The sequence below is a fragment of the Cupressus sempervirens genome, chromosome 9 (genome assembly GCF_028749045.1).
Source record: "Cupressus sempervirens isolate cs-2001-9-10 chromosome 9, ASM2874904v1, whole genome shotgun sequence".
Classification (NCBI taxonomy): Eukaryota; Viridiplantae; Streptophyta; class Pinopsida; order Cupressales; family Cupressaceae; genus Cupressus; species Cupressus sempervirens.
Window position 1 is genome coordinate 559,035,628 of NC_143126.1, and position 20,918 is coordinate 559,056,545.

At 34.8% G+C, this 20,918-nt stretch overlaps 1 protein-coding gene across 4 annotated transcripts in view; it reads left to right on the forward strand.

Annotated features, from left to right (window-relative positions):
• The window catches only part of LOC149539874 (S-adenosyl-L-methionine-dependent methyltransferases superfamily protein), a 199,953-nt gene that overhangs the window by 128,291 nt on the left and 50,744 nt on the right, over nt 1-20,918 (forward strand). For 2 of the 4 annotated variants that reach the window (XM_089801075.1, XM_089801077.1), the window contains exons 7-8: nt 8,205-8,272; nt 8,427-8,488. In XM_089801075.1, the coding sequence (XP_089657201.1) occupies nt 8,205-8,272; nt 8,427-8,488 (130 nt within the window). Of the gene's footprint in view, nt 1-8,204; nt 8,273-8,426; nt 8,489-12,294; nt 12,625-20,918 lie in introns of those variants that run through there. The other 2 variants (XM_089801074.1, XM_089801076.1) reach the window with 2 other exon arrangements.

Below are 20,918 nucleotides of genomic sequence, written 5' to 3' on the forward strand. Positions count from 1 at the left end.
TTTGAATGTCCGCTTAGTTACAAAATGAAGATGCTTACATAACTGGTGCTACTGACATCAAGTGATCATTAGATGGAAAACAAGCCTATAAACTACCTTGGCCAAGGATTTCCGATGGGTTCAACGACCCGATCATCATCGCTCGACTTGACAACAGGTTCATTATAGGGATAAGCATGAACTATTGAGCATATTTCTTTTAAGTTATTCATGTATGATTTCATTTATTCCACCTCTTCACCATTTCATGACTACCAGCTGGTGAGTTCCAAGTGCATTAAATTTTTTTGAGCACTCTGCCCTTTTTCACCTCTCCACCATTTTGTGGCTTCATTGCTGGTGATTCCCAGGTGCATTGGATGAGCATTTTTCTCTTAGTATCTTTTATCATAGTTTGAGACAGCATAAATCTTGCTATTGATATCAGTAATATTCATGAAGGTTCTTATAACATTATGAGACTCCTTTTTCAAGTTACTACTCGACTTCTTTAATGATGGTTCAGGATACAATGAAAATAAAATGGGAAACTCAATGCAATTCGTAGGGAACAGTCAACAAGTTACATAATATGATCTCAGTCATAAAGAAAAACACTCCTAAGCTTAGCCGGTTGCAGTAGAATATACATTCAAACAAAGGAAAAACATAAGAAGGTATCTCATGACCTGATATGTATGGTTTGGAGAACTTGAATTCTGATTGGCACCCTCTTGTCTCTTTAGATGTCACTTTCAGTGCCTAACCTCAGTATCCTAGCCGAAAATACCTGCTCAGCTCAGTTAAATTCACACAGTCTGATCAAGGTTTTTGAATCGGTATTTGCAGGGTGTTGGCAGATTTAGAAAATACTGGTGATGAAGTAGAACTCGGGGCTATTGAGGCAAAGAGTTTGAAAATGGTGGCAGAAAGAAAAGTGAGTGTGGACAGTGGTGTCCGACTCCCTTCACGACTTCTATTTAAGAGTCTAGCCATGACTTCTTGGCTTCATCGGTTTAAAGGCTTTAAACCATTCGAATTTCCAAGTATTGAATCGATTATGGAAAGAGAAGGAAAGGAAAAAAAATAAAAAAATAAAAAAAGAATTTGGAAAGAAGAGTAGGAAAGATTGTAATTTCAATTGTTATTATAATATATAATTATATACGTTCATGTAAGTATATCAATGGAGTGACATCATTAAATTATGTTATTATAATTTATTGGTGCCATTTCATTTTTATATTTATATATACGTATGTAAATATTTATTATAATGATATGATAAAGATCAATTAAAAATCCTTGGAGGTATGTTTTATATTTTTAAATTAGATTATTTTATGTTTTCTTAGAGCATTTTCTCAATAGCTCATGTGAGTCCCAAAAATGTATCCTGTGATGAAGTCGTTGAACCCTTTCCAAAGAAGTTTAAGACTATAGTTGCCGATCCTGATGATTTAACTAAGCGAACATCCCATTCCGATGATCCCATTTAGCAATGCTTCCCCCCCTTTCTTCATCTTCTCTTGCAATCACCTATGAAAAACACCTTTGCTATAATAATAATTCTATAATAATTTGTTAAAACATAATAATTGTCATTTAAATCAAGCAATTGCTAATCATCTAATAATAGTTAAAAGTTAATGACCATCTTCATTAACAGTTAATACAACGTATATAAATAACTACTTATTTTACATGATCATGAAAGAATAACTTGTTAAATCCAATGGTTATGAACAAGTTTAAAATTTAGGTCAAAAATTTGGGATGTAACAACTTCACCAAAGATTTATGAAGTTTACAGTGGTTCCGCTATCGAGTATCACCATAACCCTTTGTCCTTGAAGGGTTCCCCATACACGAAAAACCGTGCACCTTGTGCTACCAGCTAGGGCAATAGTTCTTCCACGCTGTACCAATGCTGCAATTCTTTCAATACGATTTAAACTAGTCATGTTGGTGTCGTCGTGATGTCGGTTGTCTTTGGAGGGTGTTTCTTCCCGTTCATCCTCATCATTGGACACGACCTCATTGTAGTGGATCTTTCCTTTTCCGAGGCATTTGTGCCCAGGTTCCCATGGTCCTTAGTAGTTGAAATATAGTTTCTTCCTTCGGAGCTCCTGTGTGGTAGCTTCGTCCATGTATGGCTTTCTCAGTGGAGGTTTGTTATCTTTGTCCCTCGAAAACACCGGCAGTTTGAAATGTAACTTCGTGAGGATGATGCCGTTGATAATGTCATACTGCTTGCCTTCTTAATAGCCTCCAATAGGGTGGTAGGATCAAACCCTTTTACTCATCCTTTTAGTGGTTCTATTAGTCCGTCCATGAAGAGCACTATCCGTCTTTTTTTAGAAATGTTCATGACCAAAACAAAAGTTTCTGAAATTCTGCAATATATTGGTCAACTGATCCAGTTTGTCTCAATTGTGCCAAATCTTTGAAATTGAGTGCCGGATCTTTACCGTCAAATCGATCTATCAATCTCTCGGTGAATTTCGCATAAGTATTTATTTGATCATTGCCCTAGTGTGATGGTGTCGTGATGCCAGCATTCATGCGCAACTCCTTCCAAGTGTAAATCCACAAATTTAATTGCTTCTTCTGACATGGGATTAAGTTGGAAGTAAGTATTTGCCTTCATTACCCACGTTTGCGTAGATATGGATCTAGATCCGTCAAATAGTGACAGATTTACTTTACTCAACTTCCTCCTGAGATAATCATTAAAATATCCTCTGTTTTCACCTCCCAGATATCTCATTCTCAGATTTGCATAATCTTTGTAGGATATATCTTCTTCAAAATTGGCATTCTTCTAGTCTCCTCTCAGCTGTTGTTGCATTTCTTCAAAGGTTGGCTGCTTCCCTCTGGGTGGTGTCTCTGCCCATGAGGGAAAAGATGGCATGGAAGATCAAGAGCGTGTTGGATGAGGGTTTGTTTTACCTGATACCAAGTTCGCGCTATGACCATTTTGTTCTCCAGATATTTTATTGTCTGCCAACTTCTTGAGAGTCTCTTCCATTAGTCTTTGAGTATCATTGATCTGTGCGTGATTCTTGGCAAGTTCTCTCAGTAGTGCCATGAGTTCGGTAGTTGTGGATTTCGGTTTGGCAGCTATTCTATCAATGGTATGGGTTCTTCTCTTCTGGCTATAAACTCTCATTCACTATCCACAGGCTAGTAGGATCGAAGTTCTGATACTACTGTAATGGTTCGGACCTCTGTGCAGGTGACTAGGTTGACCTTCAACAACAAGCACTGTACGGTATGCAAATTCAATGTGACTGTATGGTAACAGTGGAGTATGGGCCGTACGGTAGTGCAAGCAATGGAGGAAGCTGTACGGAATTGAATAAGGCTATTTGGTGGAGAAGAGGTATGGGTGTCGTATGGTGAAAAGATAGGGTGCATGGGCAATACTAGTTGATGGCCATACAGTGGATATCTGCATGTCATACAATGGATTGAAGACACAGTTGTATGGTGGATGGAAGACAAGGTTGTATGGTGGATGGAAGACAAGGCCATATGGGGATAATTGTAGGTTGTATGGTGGATGGAAGACAAAGTCGTACTGTGGATTGAATACAAGGCTGTACGGTATGATGGTGGGGCAGATATGGAGGCCAAGAAGGCCGTACGATAGGTAGTAAAATGGCAGATGGGTTATGGAAGGAAAAGAACACAGATCTGTAACTTAAACTATTAATTCCAAATATATCAGACAATGTTAAACAAGAATGAAGAATTGAACACAAATAACCTTCAATTACTATTTGTTGAAAGACGTTGCTTTGATTTGCTAGATCCGAGTGAAGTGTTACAGGCGACGGAATAGGGTGAGGGTTGAATCCCACTGAAACTGGACAAAACCAAATAGGGAAGGTCTTTCACTTCCGAAATGGCGAACAACAGAGAACTTCAATAGGAATTCACACTATAGAAAAAATGATCCAAATTGCATACCCTGCGACTACCTACAAGTCGTGCTTAAATACCCATCGGGGAAAACTTTCCAAGGGTGTACAAAGATAGCCTACAACAACACAAACTACATAAACAAAACAAAAATGGGTCTGAGATATATTAACTAAATCGGCCCATTAATAATAGTTTGATTAACAATTTATTTTATAATGGCAACATTACAGTCCAATTCCGATGCAAAACCTTCCTCCTCTATATCCTGCCTCTCCAAATCATATATGCCATCCTCTGTGAACAATGGAGGTTGCTTTTGTGCCATCCGATTACGAAAAGGATCTATGTCATCGAGATCAAGCAATAGGCAATGATTACCTTTCTTATGCACAACTTAAGGTTATATTGCACAAAGACAAGGTCATTTAGGCATTTTTGTGCCAACTTGTTCCTCTTCTTTGTGTGAATGGATTTGAATAAGCTCCAATTATGCTCACTATTGGATGAGCTACATGACTGGCATAAGATGAGAAGAACAAGTTTTTGTAGATTTCGGACATTTCTATCCTAATTTTGCCACCAAGCATTTGTAAGATATATATTAAAGAGTTAGAAAGCTAGGTGAGGACAAGTTTTTTTGGCTTAGTATATATCTATTTAACATGCATGTGAAAGACTCCAAATTCCAAATATTATACTTGGGGTTTGAGTTTGTTTGTCTCTCTTTGCCACGGCTTAGAAGAACAACTTTCCCATTGCATTTTGATACACTTCCATCTCAGCTACAATGAGGTCTCTCACCACAATGTCACTTACCATCCTTTGCATGCATTCATTGAAGCCCTCCATGACCTCTCCATTGGGATTCCCACATGATGGAGAGAAGCGGTAACAAGGGTTGAGGAAATACCCTACTACATGAATGGGTTGGTGGAGTTGATTGCTCCATCTCCTATCAATAATTTCTCATATGAACTCAAATTTTATGCTGTCCCCCCTATATTGATTTCTTACAGCCTCTTTGGCCCGTATCCATGGCCTCATAAAGGGACCCCATTGGGGTTTGTTCCCCATCTACCAAGTAGAGAACTTTAACCAAAGGCTTCACCACCTACAATTAAAATGATTATTAATCAGAGAGTAGGGTTATAAATTAATAATGAAAGACTTGATTAATGAATACAAAAAAGTTAAATATTCAACTTTTGAAGTTTACAAGTTAGCTCTGTGATTTCTGTAGCTAGATCAAAAAAGTGGCTATCAAAGACAATGCATGCAACACTTTGTCCATTGGGCTTCTTTGAATAACTTAACTCTAGCCATGGTGGACTCACAAACATCTTCCTCAAAAGATTTATATGAAGAAGAACAATTTGCAACTTTAAAAAAATCATTGCAAATCTTGTGACTGCAGGTCTAATCAAATCCTTCTCATGGGGGAAGTCTTCCATCAAGCAAAGGACCCAAGGGTGATTGTAGATATATATATTTATCTTCCTTGCATCCTCTACAACCAGTTTCACCCAATCCAATTTCCCTATATTCTCCAAAAGAAGATCAATAACATGTGTTGCACAAGGAGTCCACATTTTCAGCACCAACCTCCATCACAACATTATGTAGTATTAGAGCCAAAGTCTCAGCCATCTTTACCTTGTCCGAGGCATCCAAGGATTTAATAGACTACTTGATCCATGTAAGAAACCAAAAAGTTGATGATGGTACGGTTTCATCCATCTATCCATCCATCTGAAAGTATTGTGCAACATTACTATTGCCATTGTAATTTTTGCTCTTCAACCACATCTTTACCCCTAGAAACATCTTTCAACAATCTACAAGCACAAAATAAAAAATGACATTAAGTAAACAAGTTTGATTTAAAAAAAATTACATTTAACCAAAATAAGTAAATTGTAAAACTGTAAAAGTATTAAAGTTTGAAACAAGTAAACTAACCTCCCACTTAAGTTTGCAAGAGTAGGTGGCTTGTAGCCCTTTCTTGTAGATGTAACTATCCTCCCTACAAAATGTACCATTGACTAAATTTCAAAAAATCGAAAACACACTGATTTAAAAATTTTTTTCACCATTTTGATCTTCATAATTTGCGTATTTTGTGATCGAAAACAACAAAAAATTTGGGAAAAAATCACCATGATTTCGTGAATCTGAAAAAAAAGACATGTTTGACTTTATTTTGTCTTTGGTGCATTTTGTCTGGAGATTAGCCAGTGCCCTTTCCCGCTATTGTACAATCAGTCACAAAATTTAGAGAATATGGACTTGTTGCAACATTGAAGACGAGGTTGTTAAAAAACCAAAAATCGGCACATTGAATGTCAACTTGCCAATGCATATCACTGTTCCCACCAATGATGGTTGTGCTTGAGGTGTGTATCTATGCACAAAATAACCATCAGTAAAAGATTTTTGTTGTCTACGAGAACCATCAGAAGTGGAAGTTGAGCTTGAGTGCATGGTAGGTTCACAGATCCGTGGGCCATGAAGAGAGCCCACTATGCCCTCAGGTGCTGCTTCTTCGTCATCAAGGGTGACTGGGATACCTAGTCACAACCCATATCATTTCATTATGAATCATGATCATTGTTTTAGCATAATCCAAACTAATAATGGTGATTAGAAAATAATAAATGATTCTTAAAAAGGAAACATACCTTGCGATTCAGAAATGGATGCTCTCATGGCCAATTTTTTGCCTTTTCCCTTTTCAACTTTTTTTCTTCTTGGGCATAGAGAAAAGCTATCATCTCTCATTTTATTTCTATATGGTTTCATTGCAAACCCTTGTGTCATGCTTTTTTATACCTACAAGGTTTCAAATGAGATATGCCTTCAGAAGTTTGTTTTTCACATTTTATGCATATCAAGCTATTATACTCCGTAACTTCAAAGCCACATTTCCATGCATTGTCTCTACCTGCTTTAGGATGTGTGCCTATGAATCCAAATGGACATGCATCTATGGGGTCACTCCAGATGCTGCAGCTGACCTAGTTGTAGAGTAATCCATATTTGCCATTTAAATATAAAATCAAGCTAGACATACAAAATACATATTGAAGCCACAAATTTAGAAATTTAATATAAATAAACTAAATTAGATTAAAACTTTAAATAAGTTTAAACACAAGCAAACACTTGAAAAAGCAAACAAAAAATGTATTAGGTTATGAAATTATTGAGAAAACTATTCTTTTTTGGAAAAATTGCTAAAAAATGGTGTTAGATCTTAGTCATTACACTCTAAAATGTGTTAGAGAACATTGCAAATGATACTCTAGAGTCCCAAAAAAGTTAGATGCAATTTATGCAACTAAGGCAAGACAGAAAGATTTTTGTCTCAAAAGAATAAGAATTTAGGAAACTTGTGAATTTGTATTGGCTTGAAAAGAGCTTTAAATCCGCTCCAAATCCACTTGCAATTGCTCTAGATCGCTGCCAAACACTTATTTTCTACTCCTAAACCCTTCTCTAGTACCCAAGACACTCAACACTGGAATATAAATCTGTTTTGGCGTTTGCTGTGTCTCCCAGTTTTACTGATGAAGCCTGCGAGACTTGATCAAATATTGGTGAGAAGCGGCAAGAAATTGCCGACAAGTGATGATTTTATTGCCGAGAAGGTTTTGAACTTCTCTTTCCGGAAATCTCGTGCGAAAATTTAGTCTTTATTGTGCCAGCCTCAGTTTCTTGCAAGAATCCACGATATTGGTGCTATTTTAAACTATGCTCTAAGGTATCCCACTATTTGTTCAGCAGACAACCCCTTTCCAGAAGGGCCAAAAAAAGTGGAGTTTCACTCAAAATACAAGCTTTTAAAATTGAGTTTACAATCATTACATGTGAGTGTTTCTTCCTTTTGTTGAAACCCTAGATATGTTTCCAGCCTGGAGACGTGCAGTTAATTACATCCTAATCACTGCTCTGTGTTCTACCTCAGAAAGGTAGTGATTGCAAACAAACTTGCAGATTTCCACATGTAACACAAACATTTGACCTCTGTACTGCATCGACAATATGGAGGAAAGACAACAAAATTAACAGACAAGAAGGGCCAAGCCCTAAAACATGCTAATGCTTGATGAAAAGATGCAGGACTAGTTTGAAGCTCAACACATGGTGAAAATTTTCATATGGGTACAACATACATATATATATATATATATATATATTGCTAGTGGAAATTTTTACAAGCATTCAAGACTAACAAGAATTGAAGCCTACCTCTAATGAAATGTTATAATTCTGCCTTTCTATTTTCTTTGATGCAGCTACAGCTTTTGAATAATGGGTTTAGATTGCTGAAGGTCAGCGGCACCCTTATTTACAGCACTTGCAGGTCATCATACTGCATAATCCATAACTTTTATATAGTAATTTGGAATTCTGTATATTGATGCAAAATATGCAGAGCAGGAAGCAATTCATTTTCTAGTCCTAAGACTTGATTTATAGAACTTGATATTCTTGTTTCATATTACTTAATCATGCAGCTTAACAACTACTCAAAATGAGGGCGTTGTGGAGCAATTCATCGCTGAAAATCCTAATGCCAGTAAGAACTCTGCTTGCTATGCTGTAGATGATTATGGTTTGTTTGTAATTTTAAAGCTCTCTGGATCATTAGCAATTTCTTAGAAGTACAAATTATAGAATTGTTTATCTCATTAATAAGACCAAAATACCTTGCAGATTTAATTTTGTCTTTAGTGATTCCAGCAGACTAAGAAATGGAAGTAAAAAACAGCAAGCTATAAAAGATTAAATGAACACAATCATCAAATATATCTTCTATCTTTTACTAAATGACTGAGCCAATTTTAGTATGCCAGTGGGCTGTTGCATTCCAAGATCATAAATTTAGAGACTATGATTCAATGGAGCAAAGTAATATCATAATTTATTTTTCAAGTACGCTGATGAAATATGGTTCCATCATCTAAAATGGAACAATTCCACTTTCATTAATTGCAAGTATGCATGCCCAATAGTCATGCTCATACAAAGGGACAATTTTTAAGCGAATGATGAAACCTGACCTCTTATGAAGTTAGACGCCCTTGAACTAGCTAGGCTTCTACAAGATATAATAAGGACATACTTTTAGAGTAGTGCACATCCTCCCAATCATATTAGCACACGAAAAATATAGAATTTAGGGAGCCAGATGGATAATTTGTGTTTAGAAGATTTTCTTATATGCTTGCTGATGAATTTATCTTATACAAACTTTTCAGAGAGCTCATGTTACTATTAATGTGACACTTGCCTCTTTGTGCTTAAGGTAGACTTACTGTAGATATGAAGAGTTATTTTGATGTCATGCTAGTTATTTTTCATTCGCAAAGAAGTCCGATCATCTGTAATACATGTTGAAGACAGTTTTGTTTCCTGATATTTAGTGCTCTCACCCTTACATTACTGGATATTATAGTTCTTGGTCACATGTGGGACTAACCTAAGCAAAGCATGTCTCTCTTGGGTAAGCCAATATATTAAAGAGTAGAGTAAGATTTTGTTGCATTGGTATGCATTATCTAGGCTTCCCTAGCTTTCCCTGTCCCCCGAACATTTTGGGGATGGGGGGATGGTTAGGAAACATCCCTAGGAAGCCTCTGATCAGAAAAGAAAGGGGAGATTGGCACGTGTCAGTAGGGGATGGCTGGCTGTTCCCAATGGTTCAGCAAGCAAAAGAAGTGAGATATTGAGAAAAGGAGACCAAAGTTGAAAATTCTGCTTCTGTCAAGCCAATTTGGCAATCTGCATTGGTCCTAGGTTATTAGACCAATTGTAATTCTTTCAATGTGGACTGATAGTTTGCCTGTTAACAGATGTACTGAGAACATGGACAAATACCATTATATTCCCTCTCCAATACTTCTCTCTCACATTTGGTGGTTGATTCTAGTTTAAGCGCAGCAAAGTTGATGTTTGGTGTCATAAAATATTAGAATATTGGTTAAGTGATCTTTGGAAACCACAAGTTAAAATATCAGACGCATGTTGTTGCATATTCCTGGTAAGTACCATTAGTAATTCTTTCAACGTGGACTGCTAGTTTGCCTGTTAACAGATGTACTCAGAAAAATGGACAAATACCATTATATTGCGTCTCCAATGCCATTACTTTGTCTCACATTTGGTGCTTTTTTCTAGTTTAATTGCAGCAAAGTTTTGGTGTAGTAAAATATGGGAATATTAGTAAGTGATCTGTGGATACCACAAGTTAAAATACCAGATGCATATTCTTAATAAGCTATGTTACTGGATTCACACCCTTGACCCTTGAACCAGGCCCGGTTGTGAACCTGGTTCGGATTCACTGACCGGTCTGTGTTGGATTCACCTAGGGTCCGTGTTCAACCCTGTGGGTCCATCCGGATCCGCAGATTTGCCATGAACCTAGGGAGATACCGTGCGAACCCCTAAGGACCCATGGCCCAAAGTGAAATAAAGTGAGCCTAAACTCACATAAAAATGGTTTTTAATTATTATTTTTATCTGGATTTTTTTTGATAATCCCTTTGGTGATTGATCAATGATGAACACTTTCATTATTCATAAACATTGAGTCATGTTTCAAACTTTAGTGAACTATATTTTGAATTCTCATTTTGTAATTCAGTAATTCGATGTGATGATTTTCTTTAGAATCATGAGCATAGACCAATGATCAAGTATTTAAATTTTTAATGTTTATCTTTGAATTTTGACATTTGGCATTGATCAATGATCAAGCATCATAGATTCATATGATGAAATGATTTAGTTTTACAATTATATATATATATATATATATTTTGTGTATATATATACACACACACGGACCCATACAAACCATAATGGAAAAAATGTTTCTGAATTACCAAACGGGATTCTTGTATCTAAATCCATCCTTGAACCCAAACCAGTACATTAGTTAATAAGTGAATAATTTCATAAGTAATCATCGTACAAAATTTTCATAGTGAGCATGCACACATGATTCAGCTGGTTTTAATCAAATAAGGCAAAATGGAAACATGAGGCTGTACCTGCAATGATATGGTAGACGAGAAATGAAAACACAAAACAGAAAATTATTATTTGTTTATCACTCGTGATTCAGCTGGTTGCAATCACATAAGACAAAATAGAAACATAAATGTATGCCTGAAATGATATTGTAGATGAGAAATGACAACAGATAATAGATAATTATTATTTGTTTAGGGTTGTTTGCAATTTTCTGTGACGTGAAGAGGCTCTGTCAAATGCATAGGAAGGTTGTAACTTATTTTCAAATGCTTTAGATCCTTCAACCAAATCCATCATCAGGCAAAAATAAGTATAATAGATTAGCGACTGAGATTGATGGGAAATAGTGTAGTTGCAATTCGAGGTTATATTTTAGCAAGGAAAAAAGCATACAAACGCAGACTGATGCTAAATTCACTACATAAGCAGTTCGGACATGAGTTAGCATTATGAAAACTGTAAACTGTAATATCTCATCCACAAATTATAGGAAGTTAGGGATGTAGAATACAGTATACCTCATAACATTGACAATAAGAGCAATTAATTTTTGTTAGTTTCATAATTTGTGTATTGACACTTATTTCAATTACCAACTCAACTGTAATATAATGTAATGTGGGTCTACAATGATTATATAAAATGCTTTAAAATGAATGATTGGAATTTCCTGTACAATTTTTTTTGTTTTCCCTAATTTTTAATTGTCATCCCCTGTTTTCCCCTAAAAAAGGAATCTCATCCTTAATTGTCCTGGAAATGCATCCCACCTTTCTGTACCCTCCTCATCCCAGAAATACTGTACAATATAGCTCTAGGGCAGTTGTTAAATATTTGGTAATGAGTATTGGTGCAAAATGGAGTTCACATTTCAACTCCGGAATGTTATTTGCTGGGCTGCAAACCAAATGGAAATTGTTTTAATATTACCTTAGGTAACCTAACTCAATGGCCAAGCATTATGAGAAAATCCTAGATCAAACTCTCTATAAGAATTTGCCAAACCATGAAAAAAAACTGCAAGTGCATTGTTTTCTCGTGTATAGCTGCTTGATGTGTGTATGCAATGGCTTATTTTAGAATGATTTAATCCACAAAGAAATCAAATATGTGATTTTTTAAGCTCAACTACACAACCATTTGACTATTTGATTCTTTCATTAGAGTTGATATTTGCATCCCACCTTTAGTCAGACTTTTTTATCTTCTAATTTATCAGGCAATCTATATGGAAGCATAGGTACCTGGAATTGGTAGATTTTGGGATACGTATTACTCATCTATATTCCTGTTCAAATGTTCTGAGCCATTTTGATCTGTATGTGATTCTTTATTGAGCTACAGGACTCAAGGAGATTGAGATTGCAAAGGATTGGCCTTGTAAAAGTGGGTCTATTCAGTACACCTTACGATTTGATCCGTTCTTCTCAAAAACTAGTGGTCTTTTTATTGCAAAGATTGTTAAAGTGGAAATATAGATGCAGAGAGACGGGTTATTTGTTATGTTCTCTGTTCATCTATGGTTTACCTCTTTAAAGGAAAAAATGAGGATTATGCATAATTGGAAACAAATTCTGATTAGCAGATATCTTGGTCTGGTTATTATTGATGAATTTTCTGGATCACTTGTTTATGTGTATTAATTATATCATATATTTGTAATTTTTCTCTTCCTTTGTGTTGTGTAGAACTCTTTTTGGTGTTTACATGTTACCTATTTCAATGAAGCTATTCATTTTTCATATGATGAACAAATGAGAAGAATGTTTTCTTATTTATTCTATGTAGTTTCACATGGCACATCACACACACTACACAGGAAAATAGAACAGTTTTCTCCCAACACTTCGTTGTAGAAACAAGCTTTTATAATATGGGTTTTCTTCCTTACATAGAAGCAAGAATTTACAGAAATTTAGAATACGACGAGTTGAGGGTGCCAATGTTCCAGCTGGAGATGGTAAAATGAGCCAAACTGTAATGACAAATCCTTGTATGCACAAGTGATTATTCTGGAAATTGTTATGAGTTTTGTTGGACTAACCTCCCAAGACCTGCAAAGAGCTACAAACCTTCACAATGTGGAGGTAATATTTTGCCAATGGATGAATGTATTGTGATACAAAATAATGTACAAAACCTTGCTTATGGAGGCAAAAAATAAACTGGCAGGTAGGAATAATCAGCAACTAAAATATGAACCTAATTAAATGATAATACCTAAGTTAAAATATATGAGTAAGTATTAGTTTACTCAAACACCCCCTCCACTTAAGTGCAACTTAGGGACAAGATTATTAAGCAGTGTGAGCTATTGGTTGGTATTCATGTACAATGCAAATGCAATTAAATCTCTCACAAGTGGAGAAAAGAAGAAAGTCACATGATAAGATAAGATAAATTTATTAATATCCAACAAGAGACCAGCGAGGGTCTAAGGGACTAGAAACAGTACAAAGGGCAAATGCTAGCAGGGGGAGCATCAAATGGTGTCCGCAGAAAGAGCATGAAAGCAAAACAACAAAAGAACCAAGAGAAAAGAAATAACAACAGCTAAGAACTTCTCATAGGCGAGAAGTAGTCCATAATGGAAAGATGGACATTAGGGCAATCAAATACTTTGGAAGGTCGTCTTTGAGGTCTACTAGAGGGACGTTGTCGAGTATAATCTCTGCAGGGTCTCACAGATCTGGTGTGAACCAAGATAGTGCAGAGAGTCCGCTTCAATCCTCGGGCAAGAATTGTAGGACCGAAGAAAGAGGTTGAGCTGCGTAGGGGTTGAAGTCGAGCAAAGTTGGAGCTGTATAGTGTGCTTGCGAAGCTACACGGTCTCCTAAAGCTATAGTGCAAGATAGTGTTGGTCAATATATTTGAAGAATGAGAGAAGGGACCAACACTCTTTGAACAAACAATAGAATCTCCCTCAGATCTCATAGTAAATGGGACAAAAAAAAATAAAGTGATGCTCGGTCTCGACATCCCCGAGGTGACAAAGTCGACAGATCCTATCCTCCCTACCAATTTGGTGATTAGTTTGAATATGTAGCCGATGAGACCCCATCCTAAAAGATCCCAAGGAGATTCGAAGAGTGTGAGTCCAACGATGAGTGAGGTACTAGGGACGTAAGATGATCCTGTCCTAGATATCAAGAAAGTGCTCAGCATAGAAGTCCATGCGTGGACATGAGAAAAAAGTCCTTTCTAAAATAGAAAAAAAAAAATTCATAGATGGGAAACACACAAGATGCATGGATGGAGGACTTAATCACACCCACAAGGACTACATCCATTAGATATAATACAACAAAATATTCCCAAATAGGAAGGAAGAAATGAGGCTACACACCCTCACCCTCCCAACCCCCATAATGGATGATGTCCTAAACTCCTCTCCACAAGAGAGAAACAAACAAGATGCATGAATTGGAAACAAACAAGATATATGGATTGAGGACTCAATCACATCCCCAAGGACCATATATGAGATGTATATTCAAATGTTCCCCAAAAAGAAGAAAGAAAGGAGACTACATAGACCCCCCATAATGGATAATGTGTAGAGATGATGAGTACTTGAAGACAACATAGTCCAATGTCTACAAACAACATTTCTCCCCTTGGGAAGAAGTTAAACAAAGTACAAATGGGGGAATGCTTTTCATTCTAGACATCTTTGCAATCTACTTGTGTTGCCAAAACCGTGGAAGATGATGTCACAAACCAATAAGGAACACTCCCAATCATAATGGAAGGTGACAAATAAGGAACCAATGGAATCTGATTTTGATCAAGATCTAGAGATGAAGATAAAGTGATAATGAAAGTGTCACAAAAAACATCAAATTGGAGAGTTAAACCCTCAAATTTGTCTCCCAAATATGAAACGTGGATTCCACAAATAATGAACTAATGTTTGTCAAATAAGAATCCCAATAAGGAAGACAATGGTAATCCTATTAATCAAGAACAATGGAAGTCTTAAGTGAAACCATATCAACTACCTCTAACAAAGAATTAGGAACCTTGAAAGCAACTTGCAACCTCCAAAGGATCACAAGCATGGATTATCTACTCTAAAGAATAAATAAACACATTGAAATTGGAAAGAGGAGCATTGAGAGGATTAAGTATCATGATCTCCACATAAGTCTTAAATGTGAGTCCAAAGAGCACGTGGTCACTTAAAATGAATGAGACTTCAAAATGTCATAATTGACATTTTCAAAAATGACTCTTTAGACTTTGTTGGCTAATTTTTTTGGTAAGTCACTATGACCACAACTTACGAAATTGTGACTTTAGGAAATGTTTCATGATATCTATCTCTTCTCTCAACAATAGGGGAGACTCCCTTCTTACTGTAGGTGGCTTCAACAAGAACTTAATTACAATTATGCAAAGGGTGGTTCTCTTAATCAATTCATCTTTTTCCATGAATGATTTGCGTACAACTTTTCAACTTAATAATAAGTGCCTTATTGCTATGATAATATTGATGACCCTTGAATTGACATAATGACAACACCAAGGTGCAACAATTTCTTTCCCTGCCAAGGGATCCAAAGAATTAACTTAAAATCTCACTAAGTTTGGTAGCATTTAAAAAAAAAAAGTAAACACATGTAAGTAATATCATTTACAACTGATACATGAATAACGGAAGCAATAGCAATAACCAGTAAACTTAAACATATCAGGTTACATTCTTTAAAGATCCCTTAATGTTGAATCACATCTAGATCAACTAACATTAATGAATCCATCTAATACAACAACCACATGAAATAATAATGACAAGTCCAATGTTTACACATTACATTTCTAAATGCTCAATCATCCACTGTACATGTCACAGGGTATGAAGGCTTAAAATAATATACATATGTGGAATAAGGTACATCATCCTATTCTAATTCATGATACATCAAAGTAAAGATAACCACAAGTCACACATGATACAACATCATAGAAGATATAGACATTCATCATAAAAGATCAACATAATAAATTAAGTGCACGATTCCTCCCAACCGTAAATAGCATCATTAGACCATCATGGATCCTAGCCATCCCTCTGTGCATAACATTCTAAATCACCAAAGAGATCATCGGTATTAACATGGTAGGAATGTCACACCTAACATACTATATCATTTGTAGAAAGTAATCTAACATGCAACTGTAAGCATAAGATAACATCATCTAACATATACTAATCATCAATGAAAGGATACATATCCACCATCATAAATGACGCATTAGCCACGATGTCTCAAACAGATCTCAAATGATAAGAGTGAAAAAACACTACCATCCGATCGCGTGGAACCTAAGTGGTCCACTCCCACCGTGTTGAGGAGTTAATCTCAAGTCCCAAACAGGCTATCAAAATCACGTAGCATAAAAATACTCTCCAAGTCCAGGAATCCTGAAAGTATACTAACTCAAAGGTTCCAATCACAAAATCGACATCTAATTTCAGAGGCACACAATGACATGTAGGAAACCTACTATGCAAGCGAGAAAGTGTCATCGCATATATCATGTAGAAGTTACTTTGGCAGTTAGCTAATACTCCACGGGTCCCTACTGATCCTCATGCAGCCAGTAGTATCCTCTCATACTGACAAGGCATACTATGGAATGCAAGGTCGCAACCAAGCGTTCTCTCTACTCCCATCCTAGTCTGTACTAGCACTCGAGGCATGGGCGAGAACAAAACAATTATCTTTTTAGGTTTATTAAGTCAGTATTAGTGAGAATGTTTTCACTTGTTAAAACAACTTACAATGAGTTACCCTGGCAGCCTCTTAGGGCCCCGGCCCCCATTGCAAGCCACTTCCCGACACTACAAGTAGATAACTTACCCTAAGCTCATGGAATCATAAATCACCTCAATCCTATACAAGCGATTGGAAAAAAATACCAAAAGTTAATCCTCAATAAAAACATCAAATCCCCATGAGCAACCGAAAATCATCCATAGAAAATCATGACCACAATAGCTCTCTATTGGCAACTGAAGGTATCAATGATAATCAAAAGTATCCATTGGTTCTCATTAACCAAAATATATCTCAAAATCATAATTGATCGGAGACTCCAAAATGATCGAGTCAAACGTGTCACAACATGACATCATAAAATAACATTTCAGTCCCATCATGGCGACTAGAAAATAAACCAAGGATAATTGATCGATAACTCACAAGTGGTTAAGTCAAATGTCTCATACATAAGAATCTCAGCTTCTCACAAGAAGACTAGAAAACAATAACAATCAGTAATTACAAACAATTCATAGAACATTCCATCACATAACCATGGTTCGGTTTATAAAGATCGAAATTAAGACATCATCATGACATCACAATCATAACCCCCGAGCCTCTAGTAGACGCCCTATAATTGGTCAACACTAGTCAACCCAAAACCCAAAACAGAAGCATGAAGAATACACAATGCAAGCACATGTTTTGGTTTTGCTAAAATATTTAAATTGAGTATGGAGTTTTTTCAATTTTTGTTTCCAATTTCAAACATTGAATGAAGGAACATTTTGTACATTTTTCCTAACCCATGTGTATGTTTGGGAAAATAAAGGTTTCCCTTTATAACTCTAAGAATCGATCTTCCAATTATTAAAATGATATTTTGTTTATATAAACGTTATTTGCAAACGTTCCCCATTAAATTTAAATAGTAAATTTTGACATGAGAAATTTATTTCCATAAACATCTTTTCTTTATAATCCACATTAATTAATTAAATCTATATATTAATTCATTATTATAAAAGATTATCCTTTAATACAAATCATTTATCAATTATAATAATTTAAATTTACACACACACACACACAGATATATATATATATATATATATATATATATATATATATATATATATATATGTATATGTATACATACATATATACATACATATATATACATGTATGTATATATATATATATGTATATATACATATATATACACACATACATGTATATATATGTATACATACATATATACATACATATATACATGTATGTATATATATACATACATATATACATACATATATACATACATATATATATATATATATATATATATATACATACATACATACATACATACATATAAACATTTTATAAAAAAAATGACATAAAATCGAATTATAAATCCGAAACATATCATTACTGTTTTTAAGAAATTGAATACGTTTTTTTTAAAAATCGTTGCATATCCCCACAAATATCGGCTCCCTCTTTTAAAGGGAAGTCGTGCGACCTGCCACTGTCGTAGGGCCTACGATGGTAGTCGCAATACCTACGACAGCAGGCACGACTGCCGACACACACATAAGCATGGGTCGGGTGGGAAAAAAATCCCCCCCAAATTTGATTACAATTATTATTTTTTTATAACGTTTCTCAACAACTTTTTTTCAAATCGCGATGCGATATATCATACGTTCTTTTAATATATATATATATATATATATATATATATATACATGTGTGTGTGTGTTATGCTTAATTAATCTCTGCGTATATATATATATATATATATATATATATATATATATATATATATACATATATATACATATATATATATATATATATATATACATATATATACATACATATGTATGTATACATACACATATATACATACATATGTATGTATACATACATATGTATACATACATATATATATATATATATATATATATATATATATATATATATATATATATATATATATATATATATATATATATATATATATATATATATATACGTGTGTGTGTGTGTGTTATGCTTAATTAATCTCTGCGTGTATATATATATATATATATGCAGATCTGAATTAACATGACAATTTTAAAGGCTTCCAATTTTAAGAAATCCATAAAATATTTATTTTCCAAATTTATTCAATAAATTTTCTAATGAATTTGGCTATAATTTAAACCCTAGCCCCATAATCTCTTCAGATCTATGCAAATAAGGTTTTCTCAAATAAATTTTAACTACCTATATTGAAAATACATACAACCAAAATAGGAAAAACCCTCAAAAACATATGGAAGACACGAAGAAGACAAGAAGTGCAAGATGTGGAAATAGCATAAGCAAAATCGCAAGAGTCTACCCGGATTCTGATGCTAATTCGCTTTTTTTCAGAAAACCAACAAAGCAAGCTCCTCCCTTCTCCAAAGTTCTCGAGTCCTCCAATGCTCCAAAACGCTCTCCCTAAGCCTCTAGGAATGCCCGAATATAAAGGACTCTCAGGAAGCATCTAGAACATCTCTAGAAACAACTAGAAGGTGTAGACAACTAAGCACAAGCTTTTTCCAACCTTCAAGATGAGTCATAAGGTTGTAGACACTATGTGCTTAATTTGTGCACTAACCCCCGTGTTGTTGACATAAGAGAAATAAAAAGGTGCGTTAACTCCTAGGCAAGCTTATAACTTTAATTTAATTTTATTATAACTTTAATTATTATTATTTATTTATTACTTTATTATTATTATTATTATTTTAATTAACTACTTTTATTTAATTCCTTTTTCAATTAATTCTCATTTAATTAATTATAATCAAAATATCAAAGATCATGATATTATATTAATTTTCTCCAAAGAATTAATTTATTAATTAAATCTATTTATCAAGACTTAATTAATAGAAAATTCACCATAGACCTCCAAGATCAAATATGAAAACCCATCATATAACAACCCATGCAAAATCAGACTAAAGGGTTAAAAATCATGAATTATGTCATCCGACACATTCGATGGGTAAAATATCCAGATACTTGTCCTATCTTTCTAGGACAATGGTTTAAGGATTTGGGATTTGGACTTGAGAATTTATCTTCCTTCTCTTATAATTGAGATAGTGTAATATGGTACACTCATCTTGGCAATTTAGGGAAGTTGATACCTGGTACTTGCAACCTGCATAAAAACCATACATGTACATACAATATAAATATAATGCTAAGCTAAACAAGCAATGACAGGAAGTGGTGCATCGTGTAGATCCCGACTAGCAGGTGACTACGACTCCCTTTCTTAACCACATCAGAAACACCATACAATAAGAGCAAACACGCACACCATACACATGCAAGTATGGGGTAAGTATCCATAATAAAACACATGTGATAATAAACCATCCAACTAATCATCATCAATAACTGAAAGCAATGTAATGATCATCATGCATACATGAAATGTAGAATCTAAATAATCCCATCATATATCCATTGAATCCATAACACAATGTCTGATAATCTCAAAATGATACCACTAATCCATCAACATACAACTAATCTAACATAGTCTGATAATAGTAGCAACAATATGTCCAGAAAGATGTGAATGAGGGCAGACACTACAGAGACTCCCTTCTTACTGTAGATGGCTTCAACAAGAACTTAATTACAATTATACAAAGGGTGGTTCTCTTAATCAATTCATCTTTTTCCATGAATGATTTGCGTACAACTTTTCAACTTAATAATAAGTTCCTTATTGCTACGATAATATTGATGACCCTTGAATTGATATAATGACAACATCAAGGTGCAACAATTTAAAAAAAAAAAATTTTGTGGAATATGTACAAAAATCTAGTCTCCTAGAATTAATCCGAATTAGGATTCAGTGACAATAATCTTTAAGGAACAAAGTCTCTTATCAGACACTCATGAACTTAATTTAAATACCTACAATTGAAGCCCAAACTCTTCAGTTCTAAGTAATTGCAACCACTACCAACTATAACAATTTGTCCTCTTGTAGCACGAAGTCTTCAAAAGTTCAAATTGACTCTAAATGCAACATGCAACTCAAAGTCTACATAATTGAATTCAAATACTCTTGAATAAACCATTAAAAATCAACCAATTTGAGAAAATGTCACCACATAACAGGTAGGCTTGACA